Source organism: Chelon labrosus (assembly GCF_963514085.1).
Source record: "Chelon labrosus genome assembly, chromosome: 18".
NCBI classification, from domain to species: domain Eukaryota; kingdom Metazoa; phylum Chordata; class Actinopteri; order Mugiliformes; family Mugilidae; genus Chelon; species Chelon labrosus.
In genome coordinates this window covers 2894155-2920285 of record NC_140351.1, presented here as the reverse complement: position 1 = coordinate 2920285, position 26131 = coordinate 2894155, and the positions used below count along the sequence as shown (strand labels likewise).

Here is a 26131-nt window from a genome sequence, read left to right as displayed (position 1 = left end):
GTAGTTTGTATTAAACTGAATTAACACTGAATAAAGCTGTGTAACAAATTGCATGGGCTGTGTATTATGCAGGACAAGCTGGTTCATTGCACAAAAGGTTTCAGGCTTCCATAGTAATAATCCTATGAATAAGAACCACCTTGATACTGGAGACCATTCATGTACAGCTTTTAATGTCACTGATTAGTTTATACTTGACCATTTCACAATCTTGATAGTTATATATTTATACTTATATTTTAACCCAAGCCTTGATCTCTCTGTTCATCGTTTTCATGCTTAAACCAAAATAAATAGCTGTACTCTCTTTGCTGCTGCTAACAGGGGCACTCAGGTACTCCTCAACACTTCAGATTTAGCAAAAACCCAAATAACACTATGTATTAATTCAGAGACAGTCAAGCGTATTTTTTGTATTAAACTGAATTAACGCTAAATAAAGTTGTCAAAAAATTGCATAAACACGTATTACTCATATATGTCCCTCAGTGTCAAAAACTCCTTCAAACCTCTGCTCCGTGTATCAGTAAGAGTGGCAAAGGTGCAATATGTGCCGGCCTGACAGATGCTGCACAGCTAACGGGAGAGTGAGAGGAAAATATCACGCACGCACAGGCTGCACACGGCCCACACTAATCTGGCAATTTAGGGGAAGTCATGTGTGCAGGTGTGACGCGTGAGTGGAGGGCGTTCAGCAACACATGTGAAATGAGAAGATTAAGCAGTGTCCCCAAAACGTGCACGTCTGAAGCTAATTTACTGATACGGCCTGCTGCTGTTCCTGCCAAATGACAATTCATAACTGTAGAAAAATGAGAAGAGAATTGGTAAAAAATTCTCTTTTTTACTTGATGTGAGTGCTGTCAAATTAGCATGCACTTCTTTTGTTGTTCTCTTTTTCTTTGCATGCCTTACTACTGATCTTAAGATGAATTGGCTTTATTTCAAATTAACATAAGTTTCAAGCACAAAGCTCAGATTGTCTTAAAGTGATACATACGTATTGTCTGCTGTATCATTTCTGTGTTGGGTTTTTCTTTTTATATTGCTTACATACAGGTTTTATTATCAGTTTTGCTTTGTGCCAAAACACACACACACACACACACACACACACACACACAGAGAAGAAACTAGCTGTCTGTGCATTGACTATATCTTCTGGGTATTAAATAACATCCTAACTGCAATGAGTGCGTTCCGAAACAATCACTGCATGGATTTAGCTCTGATTATTAAAAAAGAAAGACAAGAAACGCATTCTTGGTGGGTATGCTGAGTAATTCTCCTGGTTTGTTTACCGAGTAATACCCAGCAGGCGTTTTGCTCGGAGCTGATAACTGCAAATGCAGGAGCTCAGCAGTGCTGCACCTCTACTTGCCGTATCAAATGCCTCTGGGTTATTATCGCGTTTTGCTCAAGTTTTAAATAAGTTGTGCTGCGCAGGCAAGCACAGAAATATCAATGTGCTGCTGCATTTCCTCTTGCCACTTGTGTAATAACCTGCAGCTTGCTGTGACACCTGTGAGATCTCCACCATTATCCATCAATTGCTGGTTGGCTCGGCACAAGAACGCAACATTTCACTTGAATTCAATAAAAGAGAGTTTGCACGTTAGTCACATCAGCGTGGCTCATGCTGTCCGGTTCGTGTATTCCTCCAGAACCTCACACTAAAACGACACCTCTGCAAACTAGATGCCTCGTAATTAAAGCAGCAGATTGCCATGACATTTGCTGAACACATCCATGCTCATTCATTAGAGGATAAACCCCAAAGTCATGCCCAATACAAATTAGACCTATTTTTTAGCCACACTACATGTACTCAACCAGCCAACGGATTGGAAAATAGGATGGAAAGCTCGGCCAGAGGTCGGCTTGCTGCAAATCAGTTTAATGATTTCACCAAACACTATCCTCAATGTAAATGATTTCATTTTTATATAAACCACAGTGGATAAGGTGTTTGAATGGAGTAGCCTCACCACAACCTTTTGTTGTAGATTCAACCACCACCCCCCGGAACACAAACTAGGGGTCATCAGAACTCTTCAGCACCGAGCACAGACTGTACCCACAAGATTGGATGGTAAGGAGAAGGAGCAGAAACACATCAAACAAACACTCAAGACATGTGGCTACCCCAACTGGGCCTTTGTCAAACGCTCAAAAAGAAGGACAGAGAGGAGTACAAGAAGAGGAAGAACATTGTGGCTGCTTTATCGGAGAAACTCTGGAGAATTTTTCAGAAAACACAGCATTCCAGTTTATTTCAAACCCGGTAATACATGTAGGCAAAAACTGGTCCACCCTAAAGACAAAACACCTAGGCAGAAACAGAGTAATGTGGTGTACGCTGTTCAGTACAGTGAGGATTATACCAAACTACCCATCCACAAACGCATGTACCAACACAGGAGAGCCAGCTCATCAGGAAATTATTCTGCGGCCCACCTACTCCTGAGGGACAAAGGACACTCCTTTGAAGATAACAAAGGAAGTAAAGGAAGCCAATCTGTGTCAGATTGGAAAAACCTCTAAACAGAGGAGGTGGACTGAGATTTAATCTGCCATCTATTTACAATACAGTTTTAACTTCTGTCCCCAAGAAGTTTCAACCCCATTCACGCCTTGAGACTGGAAACTCTGACAGACAACGATTGTTAGAGCACCATTGATAGGGCAAGAGGACAGGGACAAACAGTCCCCCCTTCAATGACAGGTTAATGGAAGTTAGCTGCACCAGTTTCTGATTTTCAACAGAAACAAGTCAAGCAAGTTTCTGATGGGTTAGCCACAGAGTTTCCTATTTCAACCTCAAACTTCCCACCAGTCCAGGATGAGTGGTGAAACATCTTCTCAAAAAACTCTACAAGTCCAGCTGCCTTTTTTAAAACGCTTTTTGGATAGACCATGACCTGGATGGCTGCATCCTGCTGGGGATGTCTGCTTTACAGCTTGGTCCAAAATACGTGTTATCTCCCCAAGTCTACATACCATGACGCACAAACACAACACACTGCTGTTCATGGTTCTGATACAGACGTAGGTAGAAATTGATTTGAGATGATAGCTGTTATGCTATTCTACATCGCATAAAATGATGCCGGTAGCTATTTGCATCCAGAGCGGAAATTTGTGATCAGATCTAGGGACGGATTCTGAGATGCTTTTAAAATGTTGTAATCAGGACACTGAAAATGGATTGAAAACCAAGTCAACACGGCACCTTTGTGCTTCAGAGCATATGTGGTCACTACAATGGATCTGTGAATTCAACATGTCTAGTATGTGACTCATGGTTCACAAACTAGCAGTGAGGCAACAGATGGTAATGTAATACTGATAAAAGAATATAAATGAGTAAGAATTCGTAGGCCTTTAATAATACGTAGTGGTACATTAATCAACTATAAATGTTATATAGACACAGTTAACAACGAGCGATAAATGAAACGGGCTGAAACACCTTAAAACAGACATCACTTTCCCCCCCAGTTTTATTGCGTGCACTCCGCTCGAAGACAAATGCCGCCAGAAATGAGAAACCCAAAAGAATAAATGACAGGTTATCTTAACCTCGTCTTCAAGGGGAGCCTGAACAGCGTGTGACCTCAAAGTAAATGGAGCTGTTATCAGTTTGCTTTTACGCGTGAGCAAAGGGTGAAGCAACGATCCCATTATTTTCTTTTTCGCCGCTTCAGACTTGGTGCAGCCTCATCCAATTTGCAGAGGGAAGACCTCCGCGGTATAGTCATCAAAATGTAATAACGCACACACACACACAGCGAGATACAGTCCTGGGTCCCTCTTGTATTGATATGTTCATTATCCTTAATGCTGTAACACAGGCTGTGTGTCTTTCTAATATTTGTTTCTCAAGCAGGAAATATTCACCCACAGTTTTATATCGGTCCCAAGCCAGTGGTAAGCATTAAACGTGGCAACAATAGTGTAATATCCCTGACATGCAGGAATAATGTCCAAAACGTGTCTATTATCAAGAATAAAGGGATGATGTGGAGGACTTTAATTTGTGATTTTGAGCAAGTGAAGATGTGCACAGCCATGCAAAATTGTTGTGATGCTAGTTAAATGCAATAATGTCAAGGGTAGCTACACCCTCAGATTCATCTTAAAGTGTCTCTCCTAGCATAAACAATGAAAACACCACCAATATATTGTATGAAACAGACTTCAGAGCATTATTACTGAGAAAACCAGAAAACTGAGCTGACAGATAGAAGTTAGCTTGGAAGAGTAAAGGCATGGTTTTAGAATCAAATGTATTTATCGTGTCCAACAAAATTAAATGCAGTCAAAAAGTGCAAATGTTAAAAAACATAATAAAATATAATATAACATATATGCTAAGACACGAACGAACACACACCTGCAGTTCACAGTTATTGCACAATCCCTTAAAGAATCTGAGTTAATTAATTATATTTAAGCCAACATATAGTTTCAGGGGTTGTTAAGCAACTTTTTCACAGAATTTGCAAATGATTTCACCCAGGGATTATTAATTATTAACCATAAAATCTAATAAGACACTCAGTTTCGTTATGCAAACAGGCAGAAGACGAGGGTCCATCCGTAAAACTAAAAGAAGAAGAAATCTAACACAGAAATACTGCATGCATGCTGAGTCATTCCATGTTTAATGTATAGCGTATTACTGAGTAGTTTTCAGTAAGATGTAAAACATGAAGGCATCAAATCTGCTACCGGAGGCGAGGCGTAAATCTGTCAAACAAAAACACAGCTGATTATTTCCCACTTTCATGCTTCAAAGTCAGACATGTGTCAAGGTTGATGAGAGGGGGAGAGAGAGAGGGAGGTGGGGTGGGGGCTGGGGGTGTTATAGCAGTAGTCACTATTCTCTGTGGCCTTGTCAGCACTGTAAAGGAAGCTGCTGTTCAAACAACTGCTCAGTGGAAATTAAAGTGCTATACTGACAACCCGACGCATCGGTTTTGATGCCCGGATATGTTTTGGATCTTAGAGGCGTTTGTCTCTGTCATTTTTACATCCACTCCTGAGGAATGGACGGCATAGACACCTGAATGCCAACCACAGTAAGAGCACTGTTATATATCATCATGTCATATCCCTTCAGATAACATTTCCTAAAACACAGCCTTGGTTTCGAAAAGTCAATATTTTGCAGATTAAAGTTGCTAGAAAACTGCACGCAAGAACAAATTCACACATTTACAAACTGCTCAAATTGGGCATCCAAGAAAATAGAAGTCCCTGCCAGTGTTAAAGCCAAGCCCACACCTTTGGTGCGTGCCAGCTTTACCGGGCATAGCGGAAAAATAATCCAAATTAGAAGCACGTTTACAAGCCAAAGTCAAATACAAGTCAACTACAACTTGCACAAAGTGACTTTTTAAGTTTCTGATCTTAAAGGAATAAATAAAGAAAATGATTTGGAGGATGTCAACTGGTAATGTTTCGTAGTTGCAACCATCTTTTTTAACTCCTGCCGTGCAACAGACAAACCCACAGATAAGACGTTTGTGAGAATGTCTTGTAAATACAGATAATTACAATATGATACGTGTTATCAATGTGTAAATTCTTTAAAAAGTAACTTGACACCTCCTGAAAACTGTCTTAACTGTTCCAACCTAACGTATATCTGTCTGCTCTGTTTCCAAAGTTCAGCTGAATATTCTGGTTTTATCCTTAACAATGCTATAACAGACAATAAGTCCATATCACACAGTATATTGCAGCAGCTAGAAACACTTCATTGTTGTATGCATTGTTTAACACCTTTATGTTATATGGAGAGATGCTTTAAGATGAATTTGAGGCTGTAGCTACCCTTGATGTTCTTGCATTTAACTAACATCACAACAACACCTCAACTATGGCCATGGTTTCTGCTTTTAGACAGGACTGTGTGGACCATCATCTGCCCTGAAGTGGACACAACAATCCTCCGAATAAACAGGAAGTACCACTGGTAGGGCAAACATTTTCTGCACAGTGGTAAAAAGCAAGTATATCAATAAGTTGATGGAAGTTACATATTTGTCATTATCCAAACTCTCCCAACTACACCCTGAAACGTCTGTCAGAAGATGTGGCTAGGAGTCACAGACCTGATAAATGTCAGCCATAGATTGTATAAAAAATGGACTCCATGACAGCTCCTCTAAAGTGAAACCAACGCAAGTAGAGCTCCCCCTAGTGGCTGGCTGCAGTATAGGCCACAAGCTCCACCTCCTCCATGTTAGTGGGCGGGACTTGGGCCAAACTAAAACATTGAAATACACGTCATTTTTTATTTTTATTTTTTTTCATTTCAGGTAGGTAATATAATGCTGATGTATGTTCAAGTGTCCATTTTTTTCTTCGTTTTAGTTTAGTGGCGTTATAGAAACAGGATGTGACATCATGATGACTAACAGTTGCCATGACAACCATCCACAAAGTGCCCCGAAGGACCTTTACAGTAAACGAGTGTATTATCCAACACTTCTTTGTAACCGGTGGAAGTCAAATGGATCAAACGAAGTCACCAGTGAGTCTAGAGGAAGAACGTGGCTCCACTCTCAGACACTCTCACAACAAACTCGCAAGATGGCGGCGTCAGTTTGACCAATGGAAGAATGTGGAGACACTTTGTCCATATTTTCTACGGTGTCAACTCACACTAGGTTTTCACCTTTGTAAAAACAAGTACTTGATGTTAAAATGCTGGATGCATCTAGCTGAAGGAACGTCCTTGTCTCTGTTCTCCTGTTGGGGGGGTCTACAGAGTGACTTTAATCTATGAAGAGACTAAAAACCAGTTTACAGCAGCCATTTTTGATCTCAGTATGCATACGGTTCCATTAATGTCTCCAACAAAGAGGCTTCAAAGCTTTTGTCGTCGGCAGCCTCATGATCTCAGGACACAGTCACCTCCTGTGAGATGCAATCAGCCTGAAGATGCACTCAGCTCCATCAGAAGGACCAGTCGGTAATCAAAGCCCTGAAGCATCTATGTGGCAATTAGCATTGAGATTACACTTCAAGCTTTACATACAAGCTACTTCTGAACCCCCCCATGGAGCGGTATGCATGGCTTCACATTAGTTTATTATGAAGTAAACAAACTTGAAGTGACAAAGACGGAACCAACAAACACTTGTTGAGTGACTCAGATGGGAGACGTTAATGGCATCATTCGCTTTCACCGTGGGCAGTGTTATGTTTTTATGTGATCAATCTGTTATCACATTTGATTGGAAAGGAAACAGGGACTACAGGGTTGAAGTGTTTCATTTTAGCTTTCGGGATGCTTGGTGAATTCACACATACAACACATTAACAGTGTGACTGGCAGCTCCTTAAATAAAAATAAATAAATAACAGTCCATTAAATCAGGTCTAGAGGTTTTTGGATAATATTGTACTTTTGTATTAAATGGACAAAAATATTAATGATTTGATGCATATGTACAAGACACACTGGTAGTCAATTCTATCACCTGAATGGTTCATCTGGACTACATCAAGGCATAACATTATGACCACCTTCCTCATATTGTGTAGGTCTCCCTTGTGGTGAATCATCAGAGAATGGACATGGGCCTTCTGAGGGGGTCCTGTGGTGTCTGGCAGCAGAATGTTGTTAGTGGGGGGGCCTTTGAGGGCAGGGGCCTCTGTGGATCATCCCACAGATACTTGATCAGTTTGGGATCTAGTGAATTTGGAGGCCAGGTCAACACCTTGTGCTGTTCTTCATGTTTTTGTGAGTTGTTCCTAAAGCGTTTTTGTGAATTCTGCTGGGGATGGCTGCTGCCATCAAGGAGTGTCATTGCTATGGAGTGGGGGTGCCTGGTCTGGTCTGGGTGGGTGCTACATGTCTAAGTAACATCCACATGAATGAATGCCAGGTCCAAAAGTTTCCCAGCAGAACACTGAACTGTCACAAGATGGTCATTGTTATTCACTTCTCCTTTCAGTGGTTATAATGTTGTGGCTGATCGGTGTACAATTACAAATGCCCAGAATTATTACAAATTATTAACTTTTTATATCTCAGCCTTCTCAAGAGCACCGTGGCCAGAGGCATTATGTTTCCAGGCTGTTTGTCCTCCCCCATCCTCGTCAACGTGGTTTTCTCAGGAACGCCAGAAGGTAATTGATTTAATTCTGGCCCTCAAGGAAGGACTGATTAAAAATTGACGGTCTAAAGTAAAGTTCAGGGTGACTTCAGAACAACATGTTTCTGGACACAACTTAAGAGCTGTTGCGCTAATTATGGCAACGTTTCACACAAAGGTCAAATAGGATCAAATGATGGAGCGATGACATTTAACATCCAAAAAAAGTTCAAAGTTCACCATCGCTGTGACGTGATAATGTTCCACAAACTTGTTCAAAGTCTTCACTAATACAGTATATTACATCTTGATGTTGGTGCAGGGCTCTAAATGCATGGCTGCACTGGTAAACTGCTGTTTTCCTGTTATTTCCTCAGCTTTGTTGGTTTATGTCAGTGACTGTGTCGTACCCCACAGTGGGAGGAGAGGTACCAGAGCACTGCAATCTTAGTGTCAAGAATCATCTTGCATGGTCGGCCTTGCTCAGTGCATTCATGCCTCCTTGTTTGATTTGTTTTTCTACTTTTTTTTGTACTTCTATCAAAGAGCCAGTGTTATTAAAGGATTAATATATCAGCCATTCATAATTATATTTAAAAAAATTGTGATTCTTACCTGCCCTATAGTCCAGAACAGTTAGATAGCTCATACTAGAAGCCTTTCCTATACTCAGGTGAGTATTTTTCTTGCTGAAGGTAGCAGGTATCTGGTCTGTGTTCTGCATGTCAGGTCACAGAGCTGCTTGTTAAACTCTGTGTATCAAGCACCAGAATAAAAACTGAAAAAATATGTGCAAATCAAGCTTGACAGTCTCACTAAATATTCTACAAATTCTGTTGGACACCAACCCGCTGGAAGCTGTTAACAACCATGTAGCCGTTCTCCCGTCTCTCACCACCGCTGTAATAATTCCTCAGAGACATTCATTCCTGTCAGTCCTTCGCTGATGTCCCTTTTTTCAAAAACAGAAAAAAAAACCCAGGTGACGGGGGACAACAGCTCATGCTTCACCTTCTTTTTAACCGGACACCTGGAGCTCTGCATTATTAATCACAGCGCAGGTAGACAGCCGCTGACATGATCTGATTCAGAACGCTTTATATGTGCACACATGCTGTGGATAGACACTGGATATTAATGGATAGGCCCAAAAAATAAAAATCTTGTTTTTCTTCAGTGTTGTGGTAGAGTTGTCGACAAAACTTTATGGCACAAGAACAACAAAAAAAAAATTCTTCCACCTTGTCTTGTTGGTTGTGACACTAGAAAATGAAGCTGCTAAAATTAGAAACTTCTTAATTTTAGTTGTGGATCTGGGTCGGGAGCTAGCATCAGGAATACCAGTCCCATGTTTCTCTCATTCACTGCACGCTTTTATTTCATGCTTCTACGTTTAGTTCTATTTAACATTTTGCAAAACTTTACACGGCGGTCGGTTTTACAAAAGACCTTGCAAACCAAAGTAACGTGAAAACTTTTATTTGCCATTAGTTTGTCGACTTTAGCAGCTTCCTGGCATGTGGAGGCCTTCCAAAATAAAAAAACACAGCATTGGACAGTTCTTAACCCAATTTTAGTAGTTTCTACAATCTCCTCAGATGTTTTCTCTGCTTGATGCATGCCAATGATTTGACCCTTCTCAAACAGACTAACATCTTCTCCACGACCACAGGATGTGTCTTTAGACATGGTTGTTGAAGAAATGAGAAGCTACTCATTGCATCAGTTGGGCTTAAATAACTTGTTGCCAGCTGAAAGATAATCACCCATGCAGTAATTATCCAATAGGAGGCTCCTACCTATTTGCTTAGTTAAATCCAGGTGGCAGTGTCCAGGCTGCGATTGGGCAGCATGGTGGAGTTGTCGCTCATGCTCAGCAGGTGTGACTGAAGATTGCATGCAGCTGGTGGGGGCACGCCCACCTCTGACACCTGTCTAAAGGAGGAGGGAGAGGGTGTGACACTTCCATTACTCCAGTTTGTTGTTGACTGGAAAAACTGAGACATGTCGGCGAATCAAACGAAACTAGATATAAACTCTATACCAGACTGGAAATACAACACCTCTTTTCCAGTCAAGTTTCAACTTCAGTGGCATCAGCAACGACACCATGCAGTCAGCGTCACTTAACAACTTTCTGCCAGAACGTTAAATATCAAGCCTATCAATATTGTCACTTAAACCCAACAGGCTTCACTCAGAGCCACGGCTCAGTGCCTTAGTTTGAACTGTTTGCACATCAGTCAAGACAGAAGTCAGTTTTCAGGCGATTCATCAATAAGCCATTTCAACAGACGTGTCTTATTAAACTTCTAGCACTTTAAAATGTCGCCTGCTCTTTCTGGCAAGGCTCAGTGTCCCAGGATGTTGTGGTATTTTTTTATTTTCATTTTTTTATTGTCATCCAAAGCTTTACACCAGTTCGCATTAGAATCATTTCACTGAGTCACAACAGCAGCTATACACAGATGCAAAAAACACAATAGAAAGACATAGTACCATCTATGAATGTATATCCAAAACACGGTAAACAAAGGCGACTGGACTATTCTATTCTAAAGGACTGGTGGGGAGTCGGGGTTTAATCAGGAACATTTGTGGGCGTTATAGGTGGTTTAGACATAGCTACGCAGACTGCGCCGCTCATAAGCAGACCCCAACACCGTAGCTAACATGCACCTCCCCAGAAATGACTGAACAAACTGATAAGGAAGGGTGGCTCCATCATTGGCTGCAGACAGGAAACTGTTGAAGTGGTGGTTGAGAGGAGGACACTGAACAAACTGCTATCAGTCATGGATAACCCTGACCACCCTCTCTACCACACAATAGACAGACAACAGAGCACCTTCTCCAGAAAGCTCAGACAACATTGTTGTCTCAAAGAACGCTACAGGAAATCTTTCCTGCCTCAAGTCATCAGATGAGGTTTCTGCTTTAGTATTTACACCTGTTTCTCCATCTCCACAATTTTCTAGTTGATTGTTTTGGATCAACACTAGCCGACTAGTGTTTGGGTGGCGTTGTTGCAGAGCGAGCCAGGACTGACGAGTGCACAAATAGAAATGGATCGTACCAACGTAGGCTGCGTATGGAGGTTAGGTTACGGCGTCTATGTCCCGCAGTAACTTAAAAGAGCCTTTATTCATCAGAAACGACTGCACACGTGTGCTCTGATAATCAGACTTTGACAATTCCCTGATTATTTTAAACAAAACAGCCACTGAACGACACCTGAGTCCAATTACTTTGAAATTATCCAGATCACTGATATGTAATATTGGCTTATTTTTCCAAATAAACAAATCATACTATTTCTGTTTCATGCGTTTGATTGATTGGGTTCTTTTTGTCTACTTTCAGGGCTTTGCACCGATTTTCTACATTTCGGCATAAAATGGCTCAAACACTTTTAAACAGCAGTGTATATATAAATATAAAATAATTATTTGAAGACATTGGTATTTGGTAATGAGTACATATTGTGCATACTGTATTGCACAGCTATTTAATATTCCAAATTCTAGTAGCTGGTTTGTCAATAATGCATTTATAATCTCCTTGTTTCTAAAATGGAACAAAGTGCATTTTTTAGCCGTGAATGGACCAGTTGGACACATACTGTAGTTGCTACTGTGTGAAGGACATGGCCCTCTCTTTGGGTCGAGTGTTGTTCTGTCAGTGATTATTTGCAGGGTGGCTCACTGGACCCGGTGCTTCATCTCATTAATGTCAATGTTCCACCCGGTCCCCGTCGGGCAGCGGCGGCCCGCTCACAGCGCAGGCAGGAGTCAGGTCAGGCAGCACAGGTTGATGTTTTGAGGGCGCGGTATGATGGAAATAGATGAGGTTCTCTTGAGGGGAGAGCATGCATGTTACCACTGATCCAGTGCACACAATGTCACTCTATCTCTCGCTCTGTCTCTCTCTCTTACACACACACACACACACACACACCAGGTGAATGTAGAGGGCAAAGTACACCTGACCAGGTGATCAAGGCAGGAGCAGTGAAAGTGTTCAGTCAGTTTGTTCAGACTTTGATTCAGAGTAGTGATGGTGAGATGAAGCCTCATGAGGCATCGAACCACTTGAGCCAATTGGTTCGAGAAAGGGTTCATCTCTCGAAGCTTCATGTGCACACGAAACCACCTACTGGCCAGGTGTATAATCACAGGCAGCTGTAGCTCTTAAGCACATAATGTGTGATGCATTGAATTTTTGTGTCTGTAATGGCTCTTGGGAATGACTATGACTTACAAAAAAAAAAAAACGTATGACCAAATAATTTCTCTACTTAAATTTTCACGTGTATGATAAAATATTTTTTGAATGTGTTCTGTGTGTGTAACTTTTCCCAAAATGGTAGTATCATATGATATGGCAGGTTGTGTAATGTTTTTCTGTCACTTTAGGCAAATGGCGTGGGCTTAAGCAGGCAGATGAAAGTGAAAGTGCTTGTGGAACTAGGAAGAGGGCACTGAATATGTCTCTTCCTAGCTGGCTCCATCCTCTTACCTATCTTTCTCTCCTCACTCTAATAAATCTTTAAACTCTCTCTCTCTCTCTCTCTCTCTCTCTCTCTCTCTCTCTCTCTCTCTCTCTCTCTCTCTCTCTCTCTCTCTCTCTCTCTCTCTCTCTCTCTCTCTAAACTATCCAAACTATCTCCAAACTATATAAACGTTATCCAAACTCTAGTATCTAAACTATCGAAACTCTGTCCAAACTCTGAACTGACCGCAGCTCTCTATCAAAAACCCACATTTTGAATGGAGCCCGAGGGGTTTAATTGCTTTCGAACCTCGCGGCAAAATCTGAACCACTTCCCGAAGCAGTCACGTGGTAGCATAGCTATATATAGAATGTCATTCTATCTATATCTATGCACAGATCTGCATGAAGTCGAACACGCCTATTATTTTTGGCTCCTCCCCTAAATGAAGCAAGCCTCGATACGCGCTTCGCGGAAACTCCGCCTCCATTACTCGATACACGCTCCGAAGCGTCGGCACGTCTCGTAACGTCACTAATTCAGAGTAGAAGGAGGAGAACTGAAGGTTGAAGGGAGGTGAGTGTTCTTCTTCTTCTTCTTCATGTGGACTGTAGAGGGAAGACGAGTCAGAATTTAACAGTTTGATTCAACCATTGAAACAAACTAGTGATTAATCAGTTGTAGTTCTGCTGCTTTTATTAAACTGCGCAGTTGGTGTTTCACTTCCAGTTCTCAGTCAGAGTGACTCTGATATTATATTATATTATATTATATATGACCATTAATGGTTTGTTTCGGTACTGAATACGTGTTTGTATTCTTCCATGTATTTCCTTCTGCTGCTTTTATTTTGTATTTCCTGTGAAGTGTATTTTGAAAGGAACGTATCCGGATATGATAACCGTTAATGACAGTAACAGAAGATGGAACAGAAACGATAATTGATGTGTTTTTTTGGCCATAAGAAACAGCAGAACTAGCTTTTTAAGCTAACTTCTGTTCTAAAAGTCTGTCAGAGTTAATTTCTACTTTTTAAGCTTAAACACGTTCCTGTGGTTTTCTGACCATATTCTGTAAACAAGTATTTATTCTAACTTTAATAAAAACTACAGTTCCCATCAGTCTCTGATCAACCTGGAGTACTGTAACTGAAGTTGATGTAAACTCACTGAGTGTTTCTGGTTTACCTCTCAGACTGACTGGAGTCCAGAAGATGGAGGAAGAGGAGGACAGAGTCAGCTGTCTGTCTATGAAGAGTGACTGGTCAAAAGACAGACCTCCAGACTTCAGTGAAGAACCTGGACCCCCAGACACAAAGTAAGAGAACTACTATTCATTTTTACTAAAATACTCCATCCACCCCAACATAAATAATGAGTCCTGTCTTCCTCTCAGCTTCTCTGACAGCTGTCAGTCACCTAGAGAAGCTGTAATCTAATCTCAGAGGACTGTTACAAACATGAAACCATCTCATTACCTGCAGCAGCTGTAGTTTGTATATTTACTGCTACTGAAATGACTTTATATCCAGTGTTGGGCACGTTACTTTTAAAAAGTAGTATAGTTATTAGTTACTTCTCCCAAAAAGTAACTGAGTTAGTAACTAGAATTACTCCACTATAAAAGTAACTAGTTACCAGGGAAAGTAAAAAAAATAAATTGTTTAAATACGTCTAAGAATTAGAATTTTTTTCTGAGCGTAATGTACGCTTCACGTGTACGTTCTTGCCTTTTACCTCAATGAGGTTAAAGTACTGCCTGTACTTCCACCTTGAAAACAGCAACTTTACCTCTGAATGCTCCAAACTCTCCATTGCTGCAGTCTATCTCTGATCGCTTGTGTGTGATACTGCTATGTGTGCGTGCGTATGTGTGTAAACAAAACCCGCCCAACTGAACACTGTAACCGTTATTACGATGTAATAACAGAGCACAGGTAAGTAATAGTCAATGCTAATAGATGGACCAGTAATAGAAGACTATAAGCTAGTAAGAGCACTTGTTGTTGAGTACTCAAAAGACACAGGCAACAATGGTTTGAGTTTTTTTTGTGTGGCACACACAATAACACAATGAAAATACAACAGTTTATCGCAAAGCATTCAATGTAAAACAACAAACTAAAATAATAAAGCCGACAAAATAAAACCCTTTGTTCCCAAAGTTAACGTTGGGGCCCTTTTTTCTTCCGATCCGTGTATCAGTGTATGTTTGTTCTGTTCTACCACACAGTCCATGAGGAAGGGGGAATGAAGGAATCCTTCACCACTCTCAGAGTTCAGTATCAATAGTTTCGATGCGGCTCGCCACCCAGCCCCCGCTGGGAATCTACGGATCTTGGAATCTGGAAACAATCTCTGGATCTCTGGAAACTTCACACGAACCCAGCTGGAAGCTCTCCCCTGGACGGTGGGATGTGGCTGGGACCTCATCTAATGATGTCGCAGAAAAAAAAAGAACGGCGTGGACTGAAAGGAGAATATGTGTGCGACAGCGCGAGAGGCAGACCGATGTTGTCTGCTAACTTGGTGGCAAGTGAGCATATTAATTGGCTCTTGTCTCTTGATTAGTAGTCGGTTAAGTTTCGTTTATTTCCCGGCCGAGTGAGTGGCTGCTGACTCGGTTAAGCAGGGATCCACGAGCAGCAGTTATGAGTCAGTTAAGTTTTGTTTCTCTGCACATTGTGCTTAAGTGAGTGAGTGTCTGAGTGGCTTAGTTCGCCGGTTATATGAGCCGAATCTTTTTTTCCACGGCTACTGAATATTAATTAAAAATGAATGAAAATTAAATGCTATTGAATATGTCATTGTTATCATTTTTATTATGACGGGATTTTTTTTTTTATGACCCTGTCAGTCAAAGTGACAGACAACGAAAAAGTCTAGCGCAACATCTGATCTAGAGGTACACGGCAGCAGAGCCATACGTCTGGGTAGAATAGGTTAAAAAAACGAATCAATAATTATCGATATCGACTGATATGAAACACTTATATCGTGATACATTTTTCAGCCATATCGCCCAGCCCTAGTTGTGAAACTATAAATACATTCAAAGTGCTTTTTATAATTATGTAATTACATTAATAACTGTTTCAAGATCTGAAATAGTCCTAGTTACATTAGTAACAAAGAAAATATCATTTTATTCATTCATCTTCTGTACCTGCTTATTCCTGTTAAGGGTCGCGGGGGTCTGCTGGAGCCTATCCCAGCTGTCATCGAGCGAGAGGCAGGCGTACACCCTGGACAGGTCGCCAGTCCGTCGCAGGGCCAACATAGAGACACAGACAACCATTCACACTCACACTGACACTCACACCTACGGCCAATTTAGAATCACCAATTAACTTAATGAGCATGTCTTTGGACAGTGGGAGGAAGCCGGAGAACCTGGAGAGAACCCACACAGACACAGGGAGAACATGCAAACTCAACACAGAAAGGCCAGCCGGCCCATGGATTCGAACTGGCGACCTTCTTGCTGTGAGGCGTCAGTGCTAACCACCTCGCCACTGTGCCGCCCCAGATACAATATAAATTACTAATTCAGTTGTAAATCTGTCAGATATGATTACCTTGCACGATTTTTCTCATTGTTATTTAAAAAAAAATAAAAATCCTTATATCATGGGCTGAGCCCTCAAAAGGCTCTCTGAATCTAAGCCTGTGCACAGCTGTGTCCATGAAATGTGAAAATCCATACTTTGTTGTAGGACTATAATAAAGATATCATTGGAAAAGTCTCAACCTGGGGAATAGCATATGTCAGTTAGAGAATTGTAAATGGCTCCTTCTTTGAACTATTGACCTTTGAACCCTGACTTCTGAGAAGTTCTGAAGGGCTGTAATTCTGCATCAAAAGGGGCTATAGACATGGGACAAAGTATTCTAGAAAGCTTATGAAATCAGCTGTGTGACTATACCTAGTGGATATAGACAGAAAGTGTGGGCGCTGTTCAAAATGGTAAACATATCTTTTCACCCACTTGACAATTATATACTTAAATTCTGGTCACAGAAATGTGTTTCCCACACCCTTAAACCCCCGGCTATGTGTTCATTTTATTATTTATAACCTCCTATTCTAGGAAATCACTAATCGTTGTAGAAACTACAAATCCCTTGAGCTGTGACATGTAGCTTGATACCAAGTCACGTGATATTTGTAGTTTTTCGGTTTTCAAACACATATGTTAAAATAGGGTTGTAAAAAAGATATATACACTGATTACATTGAATATCTAGTATTGCCGAACTAGCGATGACATTGCTTTAAGTTGATATATGTTAAGAAAAAGTAAAGATAGTTTATTTAATATGTGTTTAGAACCGCCCAATGTAGATTTACGCCAAAAAAGCAATGCAGTTTGGTTCTCCGGCTTTATAGAACAGTAGATAGGGTTAGGATTGGTTTATCTGCTTAACACATGAAATATTTGCTACACCCGAACTTGTAACGGCAGTGATTATAGTTGCTTTAAGTTAAGAAATGACACACAACACTGCATTTGAGTCGTTTATTTGAAAATATTATGAAGCTTTGCTGTAGCTTGGTTGAGCGGCAGAAACTGAACGCAGCCAATCCACGGCGGACAGCTATAGACAGGAATCGAATGAGTCCAACTACGTCACTAGGCTTTCTGCTGATCTCATAAGCCTTCTTTTAATAATACAGTTAAAAATGTACCAGGTTTAACGAATGCATTGAGTAACACGGCATTAGTAGCATTCACTTTGAGGGTGTGGGGAGTATTTTCACACTAATCGGCTGGTTTTCTACCCTGGGATGATGACGGAGGTTGACCGGCCGATCACCTCAGGAGGGCGGTGGCTCGCCTCTGAGATGACCCGCTGCTCCCGGTCGGCTGGTTCCACAAGTGTCGCTTCACTTCTCCGAAAACGTCCGAGCAAACTTCCGAACAGGCGTTATTTGAATAAACTGATCACATATTCAGGATCTACACGGTTACTTTCTCGGATGAAAAAATATTAAAACTTAATTAAGTGACGTATTAACAGCTCTAGAGCTACTCACCCTCAAACGTAACAGTGAGTCGTAATTTGGGTGCATGCAAAACGACAACTGTGACCGGAATGTCGATATTTACTCGACCGCTAGGGGTCGCTTAACTTTGAAACGTAACATGAGGTCGTAATTCGCCGCTTGTACACACGACTCGTGGTCGTTTTTTCGAGGAGGACAGTCTCGTTCCACAGTAGCATACATCAAACAGAAAACTTACTAAAATATAAATGACAACACCACTGCGGCTAAACACCAGTCGGTTAACATACAGACACACTGAAGGTCAGAGAGAAGGATGCTGGCAAGAGTTAAGACCATCCTGGACAACACATCTCACCCACTCCACAACACACTGTACCTTTAGTAACTGACTCATTCTACCCAAATGTACAACAGAACGCCACAGGAGGTCATTACTGCCTGTGGCCATCAAACTTTATAACGCCTCCCGCTGAGTGTTGGTCACTCTTAACACTGTCAACACTTCAGACGCCGTTAATTTATTTGCAACCTCTTACCTCTGTATATTATGAATACTTGTGCAATATTGTTTCTTTTACTTTAAATGCATCTTACTTTATTTTTTATATATTTTTGTATTACTTTTATTCTATTGTATGTGCTCTGTTAACTAGCCACTATCACTATATGGGAGCAACAGCAACAAAACAATTTCCTTGAAGGATTAATAAAGTATTCTGATTCTGATTCTGATGATTCACTAAATATGAACGGAGTCCTCTTTTATATTACGTAGTTGAGCAAACACTATGTGCGTGCATTTTTCCAGCCTGTCAAATGAAATGACTGAAATGAAAACAAGAAATAATAAAAGTGGGAAATAATAAATAAAAAACAAAATGACAAATTAAAACTATTATAAGTACTGTACAAGTGTCAAACAAATGAAAGATTGCCCTTGCACATTATGCCAAGGTATTTTCATCAAATGATCTTGCCCCTACTCCAGATTTGCATTTAAAAATACAAGCTGGCTGACTTTGGATGGGCTGAGCCGATTTCATCTCTCTGATATTATCTGCCCCATCTTGATGAAAACTCTCGCAGATGGGACATATGTGGTCACAATCATGAGAAGCTCAGGCATCAACAGTCCCTCCCCCCGCACGCTGGCTGCGTCTTTCGCTGAAGATTCACGAGTAAGGCACAAAACGCTGCAGTTCCACTCCGGGCCAACGTGCTCGTGGCTGAGCTCAACTGAACTGAGAAAGGAACAAATCAGTTCATGAAGTGATTCCATTCAGTACGTTCACTCAAAAGATTTGTTCTTTTGAACAAATCATTCGCGAACAACACAACACTACTTTGCAGGTCTTGTGGCTGGCTGACAGCGCAAGTAATGCACCACATTTAACGGCAGCGGTGTTGTAACGGAGGAAATAGTAATTAGTTAGATTACTCGTTACTGAAAAAAATAACGCCTTTAGTAACGCCGTTTATTTTAACGCTGTTATTCCCATCACTGTTTTGATTGATGAGAATAAAACATATTTGTTTCTGCAGAGGTCAGTACCACAGACCGAGAGCAGAGTCTACAGTATCAAGCTGTCTGTCTATGAAGAGTGACTGGTCCAAAGAAAGACCTCCAGACTTCAGTGAAGAACCTGGACCCTCAGACACAAAGTAAGAGACTGTTTCTACCGTAAACTTACCTGATGGAAGATGATGATTTTAGGATGAAGCAGAAATGTTCTGCTGAAAGATTTATAGTCATGATGCAGATGTTTTAGTGCAGGTGGGTAAGATCCTAGTCTGGGTTTTAGAACCAGGAAGTACTGATGGTATTTCTGTAGTAAAACACCTGAGAACCTCCATTTCAGAATGTCCACTGATCAATACTGAAGTGTGTAAAGATTTTCAGCTGGGCTACTAGTGGATGGATTGTACTGCAGTTTTCTCATCCTCTCATAGTCAGTGTGTAGCAACTAACCAGCATAGTCAGAATGTGATCTTTATCTGATCAATACTCCCTATCAGTCCAGTTCACTATCAGTAACACTTCTTAGACTCTTCTAAGCTGAGTTCAGACTGAACTAACTCGAGATAAAACAGTGAAGGACATAATCAGCTCTCTTTGATGGAAGGCTTTTACTGTGAAGTCTCTGCAGGAAGTGTTGAGTTTGTATTAACAGCAAACGGCAGGTAGATCACTCAGTGTTTAATAAGACAGCCAGATAGGAAAAGCAGTTGATTGGTGTTGATGAAAGCAGGAGAGTTGAAATCAAAGGAAGTCAATTCAAACTTTTCCTGTTCTCTGTGAGCATCTGAGCTTCTGGACAGTGATGTCAAATGTTGACAATCTGCAAATGATTTTAGTGATGAAGAAATGTGTTGACAGAGAGAGGAAGAGGAAGAGGAAGGGGAGACATGTTTCTGTGGAGGAGCAGCTGTCCTGCTGTGCTTTGTGTCAGGACGTCCTGAAGGATCCAGTCTCTAGCAGCTGTGGACACTGGTTCTGCAGACAGTGCATCACCTCATACTGGGACCAGTCTGCGTCATCAGGAGACTCCTCCTGTCCCCAGTGTGGACCAAGATCCAGAACAAGTAAGGCTGTACATCTGTCTGCTGATGGACTCTTGATAAAATAATTTCTTAGTTTCCTATAGTTTTATTTATTCTCTTTCCTTGCACTTCACATATCAGACATATTTTACTCATAACTGAGCTTTGTTAATTACTGCTGACATAAATTAATCTGTTCCTGTTGTGACCAGCCACTAAGAGGCTTTTATTGTGAAACAGCCAGAGATAATGTTTGTCACCTGATTAGTAGTATTTTGTGGATAGTGCAGTTAAAAACAAGAGATGAACATATTGCTCATCATGTTATTAGTGGATCAGTCTTAAATATTACAGAGAGGAAGGAACAACCACAGTGAGCTGTTAGATGAAGAGCTGCAGATGAGCTGCCTCTGCTGTCAATCAAGCACTGACACACCCCCTCAGAGGCTGATAGAACAAAGAGCATTTCTAATGTTTCCTCTAAAAATTAGTTATTATGAGAAAACTCTTTACAAAACATTTAAAGTCAGTTTTCTGTTCTTTGTGACTTCAAACATGGATGTTTTCTTTCTGTCTCATGTTTGTTCTTCTTTCCAGATGTTGGTCTGCAGGAGGTTTTAGATGAACATAAGATCAGTCTGAGGAGGAGATGTGAACGTGTGACTGAAGGAAGTGATGTAACAGGAAGTGGAACCCTCCTCAACAGGATCTACACTGAGCTCTACATCACAGAGGGACAGAGTGAAGAGGTTAATACCCAACATGAGGTGAAGCAGCTTGAGACAGCTTCCAAGATGAAGGTCCTCCATGACACTCCAATCAAGTGCCACGACATCTTTAAAGCCTTACCTGACCAACAGAGACACATCAGAGTGGTTCTGACCAACGGCATCGCTGGTGTTGGAAAAACCTTCTCAGTGCAGAAGTTCACTCTGGACTGGGCAGAGGGTTTGGAAAACCAAGATGTCAGTGTGGTGATTATGCTTTCGTTCAGGGAGCTGAACTTGATCAGAGATAAGCAGTACAGTCTTCTCAGACTGCTCCATGTTTTCCATCCAACATTACAGAAGGTCACAGCAGAGGAGCTGGCTGTCTGTAAACTTTTGTTCATCTTTGACGGCCTGGATGAAAGCAGACTTTCACTGGACTTCAACAACAGTGAGGTTGTCTCTGATGTCACACAGAATGCATCAGTCAATGTGCTGCTGACAAACCTCATCAAAGGGAAACTACTTTCCTCGGCTCTGGTCTGGATCACTTCCCGACCTGCAGCAGCCAATCAGATCCCTCCTACATGTATTGACAGGGTAACAGAACTACGAGGCTTCACTGACGCCCAGAAGGAGGAGTACTTCAGGAGGAGGTTCAGTGATGAAGAGCTGTCCAGCAGAATCATCTCCCACATCAAGACATCCAGGAGCCTCCACATCCTGTGTGGAGTCCCAGTCTTCTGCTGGATCACTGCTACAGTTCTGGAGCACATGTTGACTACAGAGCAGAGAGGAGAGCTGCCCAAGACCCTGACTGACATGTACTCACACTTTGTGATGGTTCAGACAAAGAGGAAGAAGAACAAGTACCATGAGGGACATGAGACGAGTCCACAGGAGCTGATGGAGGCTGACAGGGAAGTTCTTCTGAAGCTGGGGAGGCTGGCGTTTGAACATCTGGAGAAAGGAAACATCATGTTCTACCAAGAAGATCTGAAGCTCTGTGGTCTTGATGTGACAGAGGCCTCAGTGTACTCTGGAGTTTGTACAGAGATCTTCAAAAGAGAGAGTGTGATCTTCCAGAAATCAGTCTACTGCTTTATTCATCTGAGCGTTCAGGAGTTTCTGGCTGCAGTCTACACAATCTACTGTTACACCAACAAGAAGACAGAGGTGCTAAAGGAATTCAGGAAGAGAGGCTGGTTGTATTTCACAGACACTCTGGATAACTTCCTGTATGGAACCATTAAGAAATCCCTGAAGAGTAAAAATGGTCACCTGGACCTGTTTGTTCGCTTCCTTCATGGCCTTTCTCTGGAGTCCAACCGCAGACTCTTAGGAGGTCTGCTGGGTCAGATAGAGAACAGTCCAGAAATCAGAGCGAGCACCATCAACACACTGAAGTGGATGGGCAATGATCAAATCTCTTATGACATCAACAACCCAAAGGAGATGAACACTGAAAACATCTCTCCTGACAGAACCATCAACATCTTCTACTGTCTGATGGAGATGAACGACCTCTCAGTTCATCAGGAGATCCAAGAGTTCCTGAAGTCAGAGAACAGATCAGAGAAGAAACTCTCTCTGATCCACTGCTCAGCTCTGGCCAACATGCTGCAGATGTCAGAGGAGGTTCTGGAAGACTTGGACCTGAAGAAGTACAACACATCAGAGGAGGGACGACAGAGACTGATCCCAGCTGTGAGGAACTGCAGAAAGGCTCAGTGAGTCCTGATCATGAACAGAATCAATCAGATGTTCATCAGATGATCACCTCAATCTGTTTCATACTCATTCAGTCTGGATCTAGAATGTAAATGATCTGATTTTACAACAGATTTATATGATTTCTAATCACAGATTTACTGGATGTGAACTCTCAGAGATTCACTGTGAAATTGTGGCCTCAGCTCTGAAGTCCAACCCTTCCTATCTGACAGAGCTGGACATGAGTAATAATTACCTGAAGGATTCAGGAGTGAAGTATTTGTCTGCTGGACTGGAGAGTTCAAACTGTAGACTGGAGACTCTGAGGTCAGTTCACTGACTGGAGCTGTTGTAGGTTTTCTTTATTTATTCAGTTCAAATCATTGACTGATGTGTCAAATATTCTTTAGTTGATAAATGTTCAGTATTTCCTTGAGAACAATTATGAAGAAGTTACTTCTTTTTCTCAAATGTTCTGTTTTTCCAAACAGCTTTTTTTATTTATTACAATCATACATCGTCAACTATTACGCAGAACATTTCATATATCACTGAAACTTCCCAAACTATAACTGGCCTCCAATCTTAAAACAAGTCCTGGTAAATATGCTGTTTTGATGCAACCGTCCATTCTCTTCTCCACTGATCATAAAAACTAAATACACAGTCACAGATTTTTACTGATTGTTGAGTCAGACTGATAGAAGGCTGCTGCTCTGAGTCAGGATGAAACACACAATACATTTCATTGGAGATCACTTTTATTCTTTATTCAGATTGATTCACTGCAGTTTGTCAGAGATCAGCTGTGATTCTGTGGTCTCAGCTCTGAAGTCCAACCCCTCCTATCTGAAACATCTGGACCTGAGTAACAACAGTCTGAAGGATTCAGGAGTGAAGCAGCTGTGTGGTTTTCTGGAGAGTCCAGACTGTATACTGGAGACTCTGAGGTCAGTTCACTGTCTGTTGTAGATCTGATATGTTTAATCACCAACTGAATCTAATCCATGTTCAGAAACTACAATACAATTATAAAATTAAATCTCTCCCTTCATTGAACTTCTTTCTGGATTTTTCTCTTAAATAAACAAAGTGTACAAATTGAAACAAATAATTATTTCAAGTAGCATGTTTCAGGGACGTCTCCATGGCAACCTGCTGTGTTATCGCGATGACATCCTACGAACTGAGGCACTGACTGGGAGGCTAGACGAAGCGACTCTCCAGGCTTATGTACACACATGCGCACAAGGACACTCACACACATGCACATATGCAATTCACCTCCCTATCCCCAATCCCACGTCTTCGCAGCTTTACCCATCCAGTGCAACAGGCGGGGCCCGAAGGCTGCACCGTAGTTGGCTGTGGCCGAGGGATGCCTGTCTACACTGGAACACCTCCACCCCCCTTTCCCCTCCCCCCGGTGCAAGTTGTTTTGACCTCTTATGTTGTGAAGTGTGCTCATATGTGCTTATGTTGCTGAGGTTTTTTCCTGGTCCCACACTGTACTTCCCCCAGCGGAGTGTAGTCTGGGAGCTGTTTTTTTTTCTCCTCTTCTCTCCTCTTGTTTTTCTCCCCTTTCCTGCCCCCAACTTTCCAAGATGGCTCCGCGGAGGGTAGCCACGGTCTATCCTTTTGGACCAAAGCAAATTCCTTGTATGTGTAAACATGCTTGGCCAATAAAGTCTGATTCTGATTCTGATTCTGATGTTTAGGAAGTACAATACAAAACTAAGACACCTTTAGTTCTTGTCTTCTTTTCAGGGGTCTGTCGGGGCCAGGGGGCGGGGGATTTTTCTCCTCATCTTTCCGTTTCTGTAGCTCTGCGTTTTCTTGTCCATGATTTTTCATCTGCTTTTACAAGTTTGTTGTGTTACCACTGTATCTTACAGCCTTTTTTTTTTACAAATAGTACAACTTGCTGTCGCTCCTCTTCCTCTCTGCCATTCTCTCTGTGCTGTGAGTAATGCTCTGCTGGTGGCCGGGCTTGGCAGGTAGTGGTGGGCGGAGCTTGGTTACCTGGCGCCGCTGAGTCACGTGACGGTACAACTAAAAAAAACAGGAGGAGGAGGAGCAGAGTGAACCTGCCCTGCTCTGGGACAGCAGCAGCATTTAGACAAACACAGTCAAGTTACAGCCTCTTTAATGAAACAAGAGAGAAACTGAAACTGAAGGATCGATCACATTACATTGGTACATATGTATCAATATTGATCGATTTTTGTTTAACACGTCTGAAAATATTCTAACATTTCCTCCAACTGATCTGTTTTCTGCCTCTGATCCTGAGCCTGTCATCATCCTCTTTGTTCTTTAAAGTGGAAGCTGGTGGTAAATTTGTTCTATTGAAAATGTTGGTGTTTCAGTTTAATTCAAATGTGAGAGCTCATTGTTGTGATGGTTATTATTTTGTTATATGTGTGTTCTGGTCATTTGAGCAGATTAAATATGCTGCCTTTATTATGGCTATAAAAAAGCATGTTGTGTTTTTAAAGGCGTGGGGGATTGGGGGTGTGTCAGCCTGGTTGGGACATAGAAGGGGGTGCACAGCCAAAAACGGTTTGGAAACGCCGCAGTAATGTTGAGCTGCACATTTAAAACCTGAACACATCTGAATTATTCATGATTTAATCTACATCTTTTATTCTTTATTCAGATTGTGGAGCTGCAGTTTGTCAAAGATCAGTTGTGATTCTCTGGTCTCAGCTCTGAAGTCTAACCCCTCCGATCTGAAACATCTGGACCTGAGCTTCAACAACCTGAAGGATTCAGGAGTGAAGCAGCTGTGTGGTTTTCTGGAGAGTCCAGACTGTAGACTGGAGACTCTGGGGTCAGTTCACTGTCTGTTACTCTTGTAGATCTGATATGTTTAATCACCAACTGAATCTAAATCATGTTCATCCAGAACGTTCCTCCATAAATCTGTAAATGTTTAGTTCAAGACGAGTGTTTGTATCTGAAACTGTAGAAAATGTCCACTGTTAGTTGTTAAAGTCAATGAAGCTTAAAGGCTGTTCGGTTACAGTAATGTTGAGCTGCACATTTAAAACCTGAACACATCTGATTGAATTATTCATGATTCTTTTATTCTTTATTCAGATTGAGTTGGTGTAGTTTATCAGAGATCAGCTGTGATTCTCTGGTCTCAGCTCTGAGGTCCAACCCCTCCCATCTGAAACATCTGGACCTGAGTTACAACAAAGACCTGAAGGATTCAGATGTGAAGCAGCTTCTTGATCTTGTGAAGAGTCCAGACTATAAACTGGAGACTCTGGAGTGAGTAGAGGGTTCCAGTCAGTCCATGCTGCTTTCATTAGTATTGTCCTAAACACAGTTAGTATCAAAGATCCAGTGAGAGGAGAATGGAGACAGGCATCAGGATTGGACAGAAAGACAGAGAGACAACAGTCAGCCAATCAGATGAGCCAGAAGCTTTTTGTGATCATGTGTTTGAGCTGATGTGAAGACGACTGTTGTTGTTGTGTTGATGTGTCCAGGAAATAAAGCTGGATACCAGCTGACAGCCTTCCAAGATGTATAGAGACAGTGGT

At 41.5% G+C, this 26131-nt stretch overlaps 1 protein-coding gene across 1 annotated transcript; it reads left to right on the top strand.

Moving 5' to 3' along the window:
* Positions 1-13770: 13770 nt before the first annotated feature.
* On the top strand, positions 13771-25860 carry LOC311503695 (protein NLRC3-like; the record flags this gene model as incomplete). The annotated part of the gene is made up of 8 exons (XM_084566559.1): positions 13771-13923; positions 19141-19278; positions 19883-20199; positions 20755-22594; positions 22731-22904; positions 23354-23527; positions 25237-25410; positions 25680-25860. The coding sequence occupies exons 1-8, from the start codon at positions 13820-13822 to the stop codon at positions 25858-25860; spliced, it is 3102 nt and encodes a 1033-aa protein (XP_084422685.1). The 5' UTR covers positions 13771-13819.
* Positions 25861-26131: the final 271 nt, after the last annotated feature.